The sequence below is a fragment of the Natrix helvetica genome, assembly GCF_964273705.1.
Source record: "Natrix helvetica genome assembly, chromosome: Z".
In the NCBI taxonomy this organism is placed as follows: domain Eukaryota; kingdom Metazoa; phylum Chordata; class Lepidosauria; order Squamata; family Natricidae; genus Natrix; species Natrix helvetica.
Genome location: NC_138554.1, coordinates 54,257,772 through 54,273,946, shown reverse-complemented (window position 1 = coordinate 54,273,946; position 16,175 = coordinate 54,257,772). Strand labels below are relative to the sequence as shown.

The 16,175-nt window shown below is 35.9% G+C and overlaps 1 protein-coding gene across 1 annotated transcript in view; it reads left to right on the top strand.

Annotated features, from left to right (window-relative positions):
* The window catches only part of LOC309401879 (unconventional myosin-Id), a 133,327-nt gene that overhangs the window by 64,903 nt on the left and 52,249 nt on the right, over positions 1-16,175 (top strand). The window contains exons 17-20 of the mRNA XM_081971190.1: positions 4,931-5,154; positions 5,440-5,584; positions 6,454-6,558; positions 13,870-13,983. Coding sequence (XP_081827316.1) covers positions 4,931-5,154; positions 5,440-5,584; positions 6,454-6,558; positions 13,870-13,983 — 588 coding nt within the window. The remainder of the gene's footprint in view (positions 1-4,930; positions 5,155-5,439; positions 5,585-6,453; positions 6,559-13,869; positions 13,984-16,175) is intronic.

The window sequence follows — 16,175 nt, the reverse complement described above, 5'->3', positions numbered from 1 at the left end:
CAATTCTCTTATGAACTTCTTTATAAAGTTTTTAAAAACTTCTCTCCGCACTTTTTTGCTTGATAGATCTCTCATATAGTCTTGTTGCCCTTGAACTGGTACTAAAATTAACACATCTTTGATTATCAGATGTCTTTCTAAAGCTGTTTCTCTTCTTAATTCCATCATCAAATCCATATCTTGACAGGAGGGGTAGAGCTCCAGATCATCAAGTATATAATAATAATCAGATTCACTTGTCCGTGTTCCCTCCTTTCCACTTTCACTCATAGGTGCTCCATTATTAGGTTCATGTGTTATCTTGTCTTTATCTTCTATATCTTCACTCTCTTCTTTAATTTTTGAGGCTCCAGTCCCTTCATCTTTTATTGAGCCAGACAATAATCTATCCAACTTCTTATCAAATCTCTCAAATCCTTCCAATATCTTTAGAATTCCATCCAAAAAATCCTGGTAACTTAGGGTTTCTTCATCTGTATGAAAATACGTATTTCCCAGAAGAGAAGAAAAAGTTTAGAATCCACTGCCACTCTCACCTTCAATGTCTCTTTTATGTATAAAAATATTTTTGTTTTGAATTTGCTTAAACATAAGATCCTTTTAATTTTTTCAAAAAAAGTGAGGGTTTTATCTTTTCTTTTCTTTCCCTTCCCTTGTCCAAAATATTCCACAAAGACACCTGCAAGAGTACAGTCCGTGTCCTTGAGTCGTTATCAGTCTCTACAGACAAGCTGCAAACCCTCTAGTTACAACATCAACAGAATCAGAGAAAATAGAGCAAAGGATACTTTGTTTCAAAAAAAAGAAAAAAACCAAGTTCTGGCTTCCTAATGGCAGATTCAACATTCTCTTATTCATATCAAACTTAAGGAAAGCAAAAATTTCTAAGTGTCCTTAATAAAGTTTAATAAACAGTAAGAGGAAGGATTATTGAGGTAAAAAAAATTTTTAGATCAACCAAAAAATAAAGGTAGCACAGAATAAAAGAAAAAAATCAATTCATTCACTTAAGAGGAGAAATGGGAAGCGTTCCAATCACTTCAATTCACAAAACGCTGTTACTTAGAAAAGGAAAAAAAAACTTTCTAAGGCAGTCGAATAAAGATAAATTTTGCCGCTTTATTCTTTTGCTTAAAGGACTAATTTATCTTTTTTTTTTAATTATTTGGGCAATCATTCTCAAAGGAAAAAATCTCATCAGCTGGACTCACTTTCACTCTCTTCCTTCCGGAGCCGTCTCCAACTTTGTCAGCCTGGAGGCTGTCTGTTTACCACCGGCTTGGAGAACTTCCCTTGGGTCGATCAGGGACTTTGCGGTGTCCCTGAGACCAGCAAGGATTTGTCTCCCTGTCACCGTCTCTTCAGGACGGTTTAGGTCCATATGGACCGTGCAGCTGGTAAAAGAATCAACAGCGGTCTCGGACTATCGAGACCGCATGTTGTGTCGTCACGACGTCTGGCTCGTTCTGTACATTCTCATTCTCTTTCTCTCTCTCTCTCTCTCTCCCTCCCTCCTTCCCTCTCCCTCCCTCCCTTCCTCTCCCTCCCTCCAACTTAATGATGTACCAGTGAACAGATGAGTTACAAAAAAGAAGGAAATCAGATTTCTGAAAAATGGGGAAGTATATTGGCACTCTACAGCAATAGTACTGGCACTAACCAGGGTACTTGGGTGATAAACATATTTTATGCGTGTGTCAGTGGGGGGGAATTTTAAAAAGGTAAATTTTAAGCAGTAGTTAAATTTCCATAAGAGAGAATGACAATATAGTGAATTATTTTCTCTCTCCATTATCATTATGACTGTAGAGGTGCCCATATTTGCCCCCATCCTTTGAATAGTATGGTGGATGGAAACTGCACACCAAAATATTGAAGGTAGCAAGACAAATTAAACTTGAGTGTAATTATTTCACACAAATAACATAATTTATAATAATTTCGTGTACTTAATATATTCCAAGTCCAAACTTAGTTTTGTTCTCATGTATGTATGTGTGTTTGTGTGTCTGTGTTTGTAGTCAAATTATATAAAAATAATTGAATTAAAAATTACTGATTAAAATTCATTGCTTGTAAACTAAGCTACACTGTTTATAATATTGATTGATCACCATCAATTATCCTGTCTTACAAACACATTCTCACACATAAACACACTATACAAACACACTCCCCCCCCAAAAAAAAGAATCTGCTAAAAAAAGAGAAAAACAAGATGTAAGGTAAGGGATGTTCATACTAGTAAAGGATAGAAAGAAAAAGGAAAGAGCAAAAGGAGATGAAACAATACAAAGTGATAACAGTACAACTAAGTAAAAAAGGAAAAGACATTTAGAGAGAAAAAGTAAAGCTTATAATAATTAAAGCAAGATAAGCAAAGAGGGGCCCTATCCTTGTACACTTTTATGTTACTCTTTGTATATGCCTTACATTGTGTAAATAAAATTGAGCTGTTCTTTAAGTTTACAGAACCTTCTTCTCCTGAAAATCCATAATTGCACATCTCATTAATTTATTTTGGTGCAGCTTCTCTCTTCATTAAAACTTTTTCATATACACAATTCTCATTTTCATTATACCAACAATTCCTACATATGCCCCATTCAAGTTGGATAGAACTCATAGTTCTTTGAACCTTATGATGGGGGTGTGTTTTATTGGTATATATTACAAACAAGCTTTCTCTTTCCTTTTTCTATCCCTTTCTTTCTTTCTCTTGAGGAAGGTTATTTATTTGGTCTTCAGTTGCTATAAATATTGTCTCTCATTACTTCCTAGGCTGTATTTTACATCTTCTCCTAACTTGATGTAACCCACATTTATAGAGTCATATATACAAGAAAAACTGTTTTTGACATCATCTACTGTATATAAAATATTTATAGTTATGTTTCTAATTACACTGGGTAATTAATTAATCCTAGTGTAAGTGGAAAATTTATGCATCTCTAGGGATCAGTAAAATGCCAGCTCAGAAACAGAATCAAAGTTCTTCAGCATTTGTGAGGGGAATAGGAGTTATTTGCATACCAGTAGGAGGAACAAAGACTCCTTTTAAGCTGAACTGAAGAAGAAACAAATATTATCCCAAGGAAGCAATAGGCATTTTGAATAGAATGTAGCCATTGTGATTGCTTCTTAGAGAACATTACTTTCTAACTGAATTGCAGTATGAGCCTCCTGGGAGTTTGGAATTCATGTTTGTAGAGAGTGAAGGGAACACTATTTGCAGAAATCCTACTGATAAGTTTGTCTTCTTATAAAATAAATACCTTTCGGTAAAAAAAAATGAACTAACAGGTCTGTATCCAGCATATCATATGGGACTTTACTTATATTTTAAAAACTTCATCCATAACAACAACAGCATGGCTTCAGTTATAGAACAGTGCATCATCACAATGGAAAATCAGGCTGGAAAATAAGATCAGCATGCTAATGCAAACAAGCTATAAAATGAATATTTACAGCTAAATATTGCAGTGGAGTTTGGACTGGACAATGGGGAAAATAGTAAACTGAAGGAATCAAAATACTCAACAAAAATAACGTCAATGTCTGGTTGAAGACAATTGCTACAAATACCTGAACATCCTTCTAGCTGATAACATCAAGCATATTGAAATCAAGAAGGTGGTTGGAAATAAACCAAGAAGAAGGCTAGAAAGAAATATACAGTGGAGGAAATACTATCAAGGCAATAAATACCTGGGCAATTCCAGTGCTTATTAAATGTAATATGTGATCTTGACTTGCATGTCACATGAGCATGTCTTGCAACTTCCCTTTGACTTTCCCATTAATTTTTCTTGTCAGAAGCCAGTTTGGAAGGTTGCAAATGGCAATCACACCAGTGCAGGATATTGCAACCATTGTAAATGGATTATATTGGATGCAATAAATATGTCCATTATATTGAGAGATGTCTAGATGTCAATGTGGCCCATTGTATCAAAGATCTGCTAAAAGAGAGCTCATTAAATTCAATGCACACTAAAAATATTATAAAATATGCTTTTTGAAGAAATCATAACAATAAGATATAACAATTGGGGAAAAAAACCATGGATTTCACAATCTGCAATGGGCAGTATGGAATAACCTAAACAGGAGGAACAACCTCAACCCAGGCAATGATAAAACACATCTGAATCCAGGAAAGAAATGTATTTTGAGTGTTTAAGACATGATTCCCTAGTTCTCATTAAACTAAAGAGAGGGAGGGGGGAGCATATTCAGATGCATAAGATTCTGTTGATGTAATCTCATAATAAATATTAGCATCATATTGTAAATCTGATCTACCTTGAAGATCTGATACCGTCCTTTAGGTTAAAGAAAGTCGTCATTTAAATAGCTAACCATGCAAGTTTTAATTTAATTTGCTTAATAATAATTGCTGGAAATATAACAAATTGGCATTTCTGAATATTGGCTGCAAACATTCATGTTGTAAAGTCAAACTGTAAATTTTATGTTAGAATACAGATGCTATATATAGCATCCTGGCATGCAATTTATTCAGAAGGGCTTTTACATATAGTTTTCTGAGAAATTCTCAGACAATTTGCAAATTTGTTCTCTTGGTTTGCTATTAAAATATTTCACTTAAGTGATTTGTTTTTCTCTTGATGTAGAGAAAACTATCCTATTTAAGAATGCTACCTTTTTTACAGCACAAGAGAAGAAATTAAATTATTTTTAATGTAGTAATTATTATTCTTGTAATAGGAAGTCAATCCTATTTCTACCTTAGGAAAATTAAACCCCATTAAACTCACTATATAAAAGTGTTTTATGGTAGTTTTAACTGATACTGCAATTAACAATTGTATAATTTTTATGTAAGTGGGTTGCTTATAAAGGTAAGTTATGGTTTGCTTAACTATGCTACAAGGTAATGTTTTATGAATGGCTACTTCTGTAGGTTTGGAGAGGTACATTAGCTCGACTCCAATATAAGAGGACCCGAGCTGCCCTCAAGATTTTAAAATGTTACCGTCGATACAAAGTGAAGTCTTACATCTGTGAGGTTGCCCGGCGATTTCAAAATGTGAAGTCTATGAAAGATTATGGGAAGCACGTGAAGTGGCCTAATCCTCCAAAAGTTTTGCGACGGTTTGAAGAAGCTCTACATGCAATCTACTACAGGTAAGAAGTGGAAACAATCCCTGTCTTGAATTATGGAGCTTAGTCAGTGCCACACAGAATATTCAGCGTCTCTCTGTGGAGTTATCTTGGTAGATTGAATAGTACAGATGCTACTTCAGGATGTGTCAACCACAGAAAAAGTACCATTGTACATTTCTAATGATATGAGTCAGTTGAACAAATTTTCTGAATGATTAAAAAATTAATGGATAATTTGGAACTTTTGTTTCACAATCCTTTCCTTATATCAAAGTCTGTATGACTTCTTAATTGTTTTTTCCTCAGATGGAGAGCACATGAACTAATCAAAAATATCCCACCCAAAGATTTGCCACTAATCAAGGCAAAAGTGGCAGCATTGGAGTTGCTTAAGGGCCATCGAGGAGATATTGGATTGCAAAGGGTCTGGCAGGGCAACTACCTTGCATTGGTAAGTGTAGTAGAACTTGTCAAAATTCAGTCATTAATTTTGCAATACTATAAAAAATAAAAACATAGTAAGAGATGAATAGTGAAGTATGTGTCAGTTCTTGTCTAGATAAATTAATAATTTACTAAATTATTTAATATATGTGGACAAACAAACTGAAATTTCTTCCAGACAAAATAGTGGTAATATTGTTCAGTAAGCAAGCTAATTGGGTGTATTCTAATCTAAACTGAACTTATGAAAATTCAAATTTGACCTTCATATTCCAACTGTACTTGAACATTTCTGAAATTGTCTCCAACAATTCTGGGCCAGTGAATATGTTTGGAAATTTAAAATCATATTATAGACACTCTTGCAATATGAATGTCAGAAGTAGGTTTAGCCAATCAAAAAACACTTATATCAAGATGGAAGCCTCTGTTGGAATTTTTCAGTATGCCCCTGTATGTCTCAGTATGTCTCCTTAATTTTTTTAATCAGATAGTTGTGGGGGAAATAAGAATAATTGGAATAACAGCAACAACAAAAAATGTGGTACCTGCTGTCTAGAACAGTAGTCCCTGATATGGCCACCCTGATATGGCCACCCTGATAATGTTCAGAAAGTCACTGAACATTTGATTATTTTTCTGGCTTTGGGGCACAGTGTTGATTGAACCCTATAGGATGCTGTGTTTGTTGTAGAGAGTTTGACTTTGGACATCTATGTTCTGTCTCCTGATTTTTATTCCTGATTTTTTAAGCTTAAGCTAATGGAGGATAATAGTTAGAGTTTTATTATGAATATATATTTGAGAGTTTGATTTGGAATGGTAAAGGTGCTCTGGACTTGTTTTAATAATAGACACATGTGTTGTTTCTTTAAGAATCCTGGTAATTCTCAGGCTACGGGTTCATTCACCTCTATTACTTCTGAGTTGCAACGCAAGGACAAGTTCATGAGAATTCTTTTCTCTTCTCAAGTTCGTAAGGTAAGCTAGAAAAGATTGGGAAAAAATCCTCTCAAACAGTATTTTGGACAAAAAGTAGGCTTCAGGGGAAAATAACGTTTTTATGGTTGACAGAAATAACAGTTATTTGTTAGCAAAATAGTAAGTTAATTTAGTAGTGATGACCTTCTGGGTAATTAGGCCATGGTTTAATTATTTGGACATTTCACTAGCCAACATGGCTGGCATCTTCAGAATTGAAAGTGCTCTGCTCTGTAGTGCATTTAACTCCCTCTAAATTCTCTTTATTCTCTGCATAACCATGATTTCCATCAATCCTACTGTTTGCTTTGCTCAATTCATGTCTTCAAGAGTGCTGGATCTCAGAATGTATTCTGTCATGTAACTTGTTTGATGAAAACAACCTCCTTTTGTTCTTTTTATGAGTTCCAAAGTCGGTCTCTATTATTTTTTGCTGTCATAAAATCCTTTCTATAACTTTAGCTTTCTCAGATATTTTTCTTTCCTATTTATTTTTGCTTGATGTCAGTATCAGAAACAAGTTAATGTTTGTTGCAATATAATGTGCAAAATATAGGTGCAGAGTCCCTAAATTTATAATGGATACTCACTGTGTTATTGCTAGTCTGCAGTTTCTAGGATATCCTTGTGTGTTTGTCACAAGCTTTTGTGTACCTTATGTATTAGTTTTGGATAAATTTCTAGTGTATCATTTGGAACACATTGATGTACAAAGCACTTGTATAACAGTAGCGATATTTGCTCTGAACATAGAATATGCTAATAGCAATTATTAGAAGACTAGAAAAGAATTAGTTGCCAAGGTAGTGGAATGGTGAAATAGAAAGCCTAATATGGAAGCCTAGCTATTTTGGTGCACCTGGGTAGTAAAGCAATGAGGAGAAATTATGGCTCTGAGGCAGAATTGGCACGAATCTGTGCAGCCTGTTGATGTAGTGACTGCTCTGGTACTAATTTATCATGATTTCTGGCAAGCCTAAACAATATCTCAATTTAAAAGCTCTCAGATAATATAATTTGTTTACTCTTTTACTAAAAACCTCCAGAAAGACTTAAATAAGAGTATAGTGTACTAAGCTAAAAGGATTCTTTGAATAAGACAACTGTAGGACTCTTCATTTTATTAATACATTGGTCCATTAATGTACTGAGACCATTTTGAAGTAATTCCACCAGTAATCTACTTGTGTAGCTTCATTTGTCCTCTAACATTTTATAATTTCTCAAATGATGTTTAGAATCTATTTCTGTTCTCCCCTTACTACTACCTTTCCACAAGGCCCTGCAAAACAATGATCAGTATTAATACTCTTTATCTTTTGAAGTCATATTCAGCATGCTCCCTCTGCATGAGCATATTATATTACCAAGCAAAAGGCATGTCATCATTCACATGATTGCAATGACAATAAATCAGGCAAATACAGATAAAATTACAGTATTTTTGGAGTATAAGACGCACCGGAATAGATGTACCAAGAGAGGGAGAGAAAGAGAGGGAAATACAGTAGGTAGGTAGGGAGAGAGAGAGAGTAGGTAGGTAGATAAAGGGAGAGAGAGAGAGAGAGAGAGAGAGAGAGTAGGGAGGTAGAGGGATAGAGAGAGAGAAATACAGTAGATAGGGAGAGAGAGAGTAGGTAGCTAGGTAGGTAGGTAGGTAGCTAGAGGGAGGGAGGGAGAGAGAGAGAGAGAGAAATACAGTAGTTAGGAAGAGAGAGAGAGACTAGGTAGGTAGGTAGATGTTTCCAGGTGTATTTATCCATGTGCTGGAGAAGGAAATCGCTGACTGTCTGCAGCACCTAAGACTTTGTTTCTGCTGGCACAGCATTTGATCAATGTAATTCTCATCATCAGTTAAAGAGCTTTCCAAAAGGGGGGGAAAAGTTTTTGCATTCTACAAACCTCCCAAAAACGGCCCATTTTTCATGAAAATGGGCCCATTTTTTTCAAAGAAGCATGAATAGCCTTGGGTGGGTGCTTACAGAGTGCTCTTGGAGGAGTGGCGGGGCAAAAATGAGCAAAAAAAGGCCCATTTTCGCAAAAATGGACCCGTTTTTGTCCAAAAAAAATTGCATGCATAGCCTTATGGAAGCTTATAGAGTGCTGCTGGGGGGGGATGCCCTTTCTTTGCTCATTGCTGTCCTCCCCAGCCCCCAAGAGCTCTCTGAAAGCCTCCATAAGAGTATGCATGGCCATTTTGGTGAAGGGGACAGGGCTTCGGGAGGCAAAAATGCTGTATTCAATGTATAAGACGTACCCAGATTTTCAGCCTCTTTTTTAAGGAAAAAAAGTGTGTCTTATACTCTGAAAAATACGGTAGTATCTGTATCAAGCCTTATTACTGTATATACTGTATATTTTCAGCTTTGTTCCAGGATAATTGGTTAAATCTTGAAGAACTTCCTTGCTGGAAGTTTGTCTATGCGAAATCAGGCAAGATTTTGCACTGAAATGAAAACATAGCATTTAATAGTCTTGGATTCTTCAGGTTCCCCTTTTGTCAAATATATTGGGAAAGAACTACTGTTATGTTCAAAACCTCCAATAAAGATGCAATATGTCAATTGAATGTAAACTTTCTTCTTTTCTTCAGTACAAAGGACAGCTCCTTATAGGCAAGTCAGGATGCTGGTATTACAAGAAATTGTGAAGTCCTTGTTTTCTTGGAAGCCTGTGTGAGCATTGGTCATTAAATGTGATCAATAACTTGATATAGTTCAAATGATAACAATCCAGAGCAAATTAAAAACAATACCAAAAATTACCATATTTTCCGTCTTTAAAGACCCCCCTGTGTATAAGATGCCTCCCCTTTTCTTACCCAAAATTCAGAAATCAATATATTAAACATTAAATAGAAAACATTTATTTTGCAGAGTAAGGCATTTGCTTACGAGTACCGGTATTTATTTATTTTGTTTTCTGACATTTTTATGGGCTCAGAATGCTCCAACATTACCACTCCTGTTGCATCTGGGCACTGGCTTCACGCTCTCCGCAGCATCAGCTGATGTCAGTTACATAAGGCTCATGATTGGAAGAAACCTGTTAGCTTGTCTCTGCAATAGGAAGTTTTGCTTGTAGGCTAGTTGCAGAGATAAAATATCGGCAGTTTTGCAACCGCGGTTCTCCTCTCGGCCCCCTGTGTATAAGACATTTCTCCATTTTAGGTAAATATTTTAAAGAAAAAATATCATCTTATACACATAAAAATATGGTACTTAACATGTCTTTGCACAAAGTAAGAATTCCTAGATCCCGCTAACTGGTAACTAACTTTTCATGTTACCTCTAGCACATTAAATTTTGAAATTCTTGATATGAGTTATTTGAAAAAGGGAATTATGTTCAGTTAATTAATGTAATATGCAAAAGTTACATTCCTGGTAATTCCAGTTATTCCTGATACAATATAGACCAATGACAATTAACTGACCATTTCAAATTTATCTACTCGTACAGTTAGACAGTCTTGCCTTGATTTTAATCCTGTTTGAAGGGCACAATGTTTTTTTCAATAAATTTGGCCAGAAAATGTACATCTTAATGACATTCAACTGGCACATTCATAGTTTTTTAACTGCCTCTTTATATTTTGTCTTTATTAATTAAAGTGATTGAAGAAGGTAACAGAAGCAAAGCAAGTTAGGCATTAATTAGATACAGAGGAGACGTAATGGTTAAAAGCAAAATACTACACTTGCTCTTTTGTTTATTGTCAAGGTTCTTTTTCTTGCAACTGAAAGGTCCTCTTTTTCATCTTTACAAGCATTTTCAAGAATAAATTTCAAGTTACTTCAGGGGAGATCTACTGTTTAAGAAAATAAATTGAATTTTTCTTCTGCCTTTGCACCCCAGCCAATCTTTAGAATTCCAGTCAGAAATAGTTCCTGGTTGCCATTTTCTAAATAGAAGGATTGTCCATACCAAAAAAGGATAGCAAGCAGTGGCAAGGAAGTATATTTATAAGCAATGCAAAGAAATTGCATTGTTTAATGGGAAGGACACTCAATATCTTTAGAAAAGTAAGAGAAATCAAGAGAACTTTTTGTGCAAAGTGAACATAAAAAGAAAGGACCAAGAATGCAAAGGCCTATTGGAGAAAATTTAATTGTATGAATACATAGAAGAACTGTACAAAAGAGATGCCAAAATTGTGTACTTGTGTGCAAATTCATTCTCATTCCCTCCCTCCCTCCCTCCCTCCCTCCCTCCCTCCCTCTCTCTCTCTCCTGCCTTATTTAATGAGACACATCAAAAACTAAAAATATGATTCATGATAGTTGTGGCAAAACAGGCTATTTATTTATTTATTTATTATTAGCGTTTATATACCGCCCCCTCTCCCGAAAGGGACTATGCTATGGCACAATATTGGAAAAATCCAGATGCTCCATTATAAGATCTCTGATATGGCAAATGGTTGTAATAGAAAATTTATCTTTAATTCAATTTGGGAAAAAGTAATTATTTTTAAAATGCATAATAGCTCAACAGCCTCTTTTTGTTTAGCATACGAAAATCGCTGTTGCAATTTTGACATTTTTTTAGATCTTTTAATATGCATGCTTGTTCTTTAATTAATAAAATGTATTAAAATATTTTATAAAATAAAAAAGAACTGTGAAGTAAATGAAGTAAAGGTAGATGTTTTGGACAAGCAGTACAGAGGCAGCGGTCATTGGAGAAGACTATGATTTTTGGAAAAAGTTTGGAAGGCAAGTGGAAAAGAGTCTAACAGAAAAAAAGAGTCTGGTAAAAGATAAAGTAGTCAGATACAATCATTGATGACCTAAGCATTGACTTACAAGAACTCTAAGAAACAGTTACTAAAAGATAATTCCAGCAAATTTATGTTCTTTGAGTCACAAAAAGTTGGAAGTGACTAAGTGACTGAAAAACAGTAATTCTCAAAGTAAGCAGCATATAGCAATAATGAGAATGAAAGGCAATAGTGGAGGAGTAATGGGCAAAATCAAGAAAAACAGAACCACAGAGATTTGAGTAAGTTATCTTTAATGTTAGGTGAGGATAAACCTTGGAAATTGTAATTGGAAGAGAAAATATCTTCCTTAACTTCAAAGTAGCAGCAGACCACAGCAATTTCCCAGAACAGGAACCAGTTACCATAACAGTATCAGACATTCAATAATGGATTAACAACATGAAGAGCTGGACAGCAGCTTGCCTCAAACATGATCCATGCCTGCTGTCTAAAGAAACTGACACCTAGCAGAACAGACAAACCAGCAGCAGGCTTTCAGTCAAACTGGCCAACACAATGAAAGATAGTGCTCATTATGAAAAAACCCCACAAGGGAAGAGCACCATCCAACCTGACAAAAACCTGCTTCCGCACAACATGGAAAATTCTATCAGACATCATAACTATCCAGTTTTTGCTGTAATTATTAAGCAAATCACAGCAATATTTAAGGCAAACCATGTGGTCATTTGGTGAAGCTGATTTCAAAAGCTTTTGACTTGGCCAAAAGCCCCCTGGGGAAGTTACAAATGGTGATCACATGATTCCGGGGTACTGCAACTATTGTAAATATATGCCGGTTGCCAAGGACCTGGATTTTGATCATATAACCTTGGGGATGCCGCAGGAGTTTTAATCTGAGGACTGATTGCAACTCACTATTTTCATATCGTCATAACTTCAGTCATTAAATGAATAGTTGTAAGTTGAGAACTACCTTTGAGGGAGTATTCTTGTGATGTCCAGCAGAGATAGTACATGCAGCTGGTCAAATTTAAGACCTAGCAAAATTTCAAAATTGTGATGGCGGAGAGATAGAAAACGGCAGTACGCATTTGAAAAGACCTCACATGCTGTGTACTGGGAACCAATCTTGCTTGATTTGAAGGCTGTTTGTCTCAGATACACTGGTTAAAAACACTTCTGGTGTTTTTGAAATTGAATGGAGAGAGGTTCTCCAGCAAGAGCCCTATAGGGAGCAAAGCTTGACAGGGTCCTATCTCTAAGAAACGTTGTCCTGCCTCTTTGCCAAATTAGTCTGCCTTGATTGTGGAGCATACAGAAGACTCTTTGTGGGCAGTGTGTCAGGTATTCCTGCTTCCAATCTACTTGAAACTTTATAAATAGGATCTGAACATCTTGAAATGTGTCACAAAAATAATTAGCAGTTAGAGCAGTTCATGAAAAGCTGGTGTATATCAATAGAGCGGGTGCTAGAAAGCAATCTGGCTGCTCTATTTTCCACTTAATTACAATTCTCAACATGGAGTCCTCATTATATCCTGTTTCTAAAATACCAGAAACAAAAGTTGGAGTTATTTCCTGAACGTGAACTCTATATGAGGGCCATAGTGTAGGTTTCATTTTTTTAGTCTTTTAAGCCAAAATATGAGTTTGCTCTTTATCTCGGATTAACTCCTGGAAATTTCTAATAATGAAATGGGGTATAATTTAAATATGATGTTTTGCTAGCAAGGCAGGTCAGTTTATTGAAATTAGAGAAAGTTTCAGGAAAAAAGACTAAAATGTTCTGTCCTTTCTCTTTCTCATATCTGACATTCTCTCTGCCAAACAACCATCATTTCATGATACAGAGTGATTACTCAGTGGGAAAAATATTTCCTTTACTCATCTAATTGATAGCCAGATTATTAAAAAATCATTGTTTTTGGTTAGTCTTTTAGCGTTTCCTAGGGTGAGACCTAGAAGAAGAATACTCCACAGCTGCATGGCCAAAATTTTAAAAAATTGTCAGATCAAAAAAGCCAAATTGTTTGGTGAATGATGGGGTAGTTCAGTGTTCTGTATGTCAAAAGAATACCTTAAATTGATATTGTTACAAAAGGCTTATATAAATATACACAAATGTATACTAATTTTTATAATGCTATTTATTTATTTTTATATATATATATAAATTATTTTGTTTATTTATATATATATAAATTATTATTATTAATATATATATAAATTATTATTATTTATATATATATATAAATTATTATTATTTATATATATATAAATTCAATTCTGTAAAATAAAATGTATACATTTTAAGGAAGATTTGTCAGATTTCCTTTGTAGCAACCTGGACTTCAAACAGCTAATCCAAAAAAAAAAGTTCTCAGAACTCTAATGTATGTTGATGTTGAAATATTAAAATTTAAATGTCAACAATTCCAGTGAGCAATCTTATTTTCAAATGAGATCTATATAATGCAGACCAAGATTCTGGTTTTTACAACAATAATTCTTTAAGTTTGTGTGTAATATATTGTTTTTAAGGCAATAATTGTAATTCTAGCGTGAATTTTGATTATTTTCAGGTAAACCGCTTCAATAAGATAAAAGATCGAGCAATTTTTATAACTGACAGACACCTTTATAAGATGGACCCTATAAAGCAATACAAAGTGATGAAAACTATCCCACTGTATAATGTAAGTGTTATTCTGTTAGCTTCCCGGATATTTTTATGCATTGTAACTTGCTAAAAAAAAATGTGGTTATACAATAAGGAAGTTTCCATTTGTTGTACTATTTTCTTGTTATATATAATTTCCAGTGGTTGAAGATTTCAGCATGGTTTAACAGAATGTGGTCATCTTAAAATAACGTTGACAATCCCAACCAGAGAAGTAGATTTTGAAACCCTTATCCAAATTTTGCTTTTAGCTATTGTACCTATTCTTTCATTATGATCTCCATACTTTTCAGTGTAATCATACAAGTACCTACTGACCTTCCTTCCATTTCCTATTGTCATAGCAATCATTTAGTCTGTATTGCTATATTGCTCAGTTTTCCTGCTGTATGTTCACACAGTTGCTTAGTGCAGGATGGCTTATTCCAAGTTAAAAGGTCAGAATTCATTTTAAAGTAAAAACAATGATATCATCTGCAAACTCTGTTCCTTCATCTCACAAACAATTCTTTCAGGAGTTGAGTAGGTGCCCTAGGGTAGGAAATACATTTCTCCAATTATAATTTATTGTTGAAGTTTTGCCTGTTTTGGGAATGACTTGTCTTGAATAACAATTAAAATATGCCAAAATCATATTAAAATAGCTTGGTTTTTTGACACTGTTAAGAGTGAAAACACTAAGTAGCTGTAAGAGAGAGGGAGAGAAGGGAGAGAGAATAAAAATATTTATTTTTAAGATAAATAGGATGGTCCATTTTCGACTCTTAAAATGTATACCTCACGATAGGGCCAAAACCTCAGTGTTTATGAGTTTTCTCTTGAAGATACAGATAAACAAATTATCTGCAAATTAGTTGCTGTGAGAAACTTCCTAAAGTTTTTTTCTTTCCTAGCAGTTAATTTTGGCTTAGAGACGACCAAGAGAGAAACAGCTTTCTGTATGCTACATTAACATTCTTACAGTGAAAAGTTTAATGAAATCATCTTACATATTGGCCTTTCAAAATTAGTCAGACTTTTGAGTTCCGGTTCCGGCGGCAGCGGCGACGGGCAGCTCTTTGCCCGCTCCGGCTCTCCGGTGGGCTTCCCCACTCCTTGGGGGGCACAGGACACCCCTCAGAGGGGTCCTGCCGGAGGGGCGGCATCGCGGGGAGCTCCTGCATCGGCGGCGGCCGGCGGGAGGTCTCTCGCGCGCCCAAGGCACCGGGGAGCTAGATCGGAGGGCGCCTCGCGTTTCTGCGCTTCGCGCCTCGCTAAAGCCGTCGGGAGAATGAAGCAAGTGAAGGAAGCAGCTGCGGTGCGGTGAGGCTGCTTCTCTCTTCATGCCCTATTTTGCACAAAGAACTAGTTAGCTTTCTTTAAATAACTTTCGGAGTATTCTGGAGGCGCGGCTGGAGGGAGGGGGGTTTCCCCCCCCCTTGGATAAGCGGCGAGGAATAATCTTGCTCTCAGCCCCCGGGGAAGGAGGAGGGGGGAGAGCCAACGAATGAAGCCTCACCCAGGTTGGATGATTTTCTTTGCAATTTAATTTCACTATTTACTGAGATTTGAGGATCTTTGGAACTTTTTAAAACTTTGATATGCCTCTGTGCCCAAAACTGGCAGGGCAAGATGGCACACTTCCGTTGTCTTTATGAACTGTGAAACCTGACTCCACCTTTAAAATTCAGGCTTCCGGTCTTTGTCTCCGTGTCTCCCAGAGGAATCTCTTGTGGATTGGTCTTTTTGAACTTTCTAGGGGAAACCTTTCATCTATTGCCAGACTTATTAGAGAGATTCTCTTCTGCCTGGTTCTTCTGCTCCCGGACCTCACCTGGCTACCCTTCTTTTCTAACTGTTTATCTTATATATGGACTGAACTTCTAATGTTATAAAGGATGGCATCCAAAAGACCACCTCCTGGGAAATCTGGCTTTGCCACATCTGCTCCAACATCTGTAACATCCAGTCCAGCCACACAGTCCAAGATAACAGAACTGATGCAACCTAAGACTATAGAGATGGACTTTCAACAAATGCTTCAACAAATTTTACAGGGCCAGGAGGAAATCAAGAAACAGCTAAGGGAAATGAAAGATGAAATTAAAGAAAATCAAGCCCAAATTTATAAGAACTCACAGAGACTGGATCTTGTGGAAGGGGGGGTGGAGGAGGTGAGGGGGGGGGTGGAAGCTGTGCAGAAAGGGAACAAAGATCTTGACATCCAAC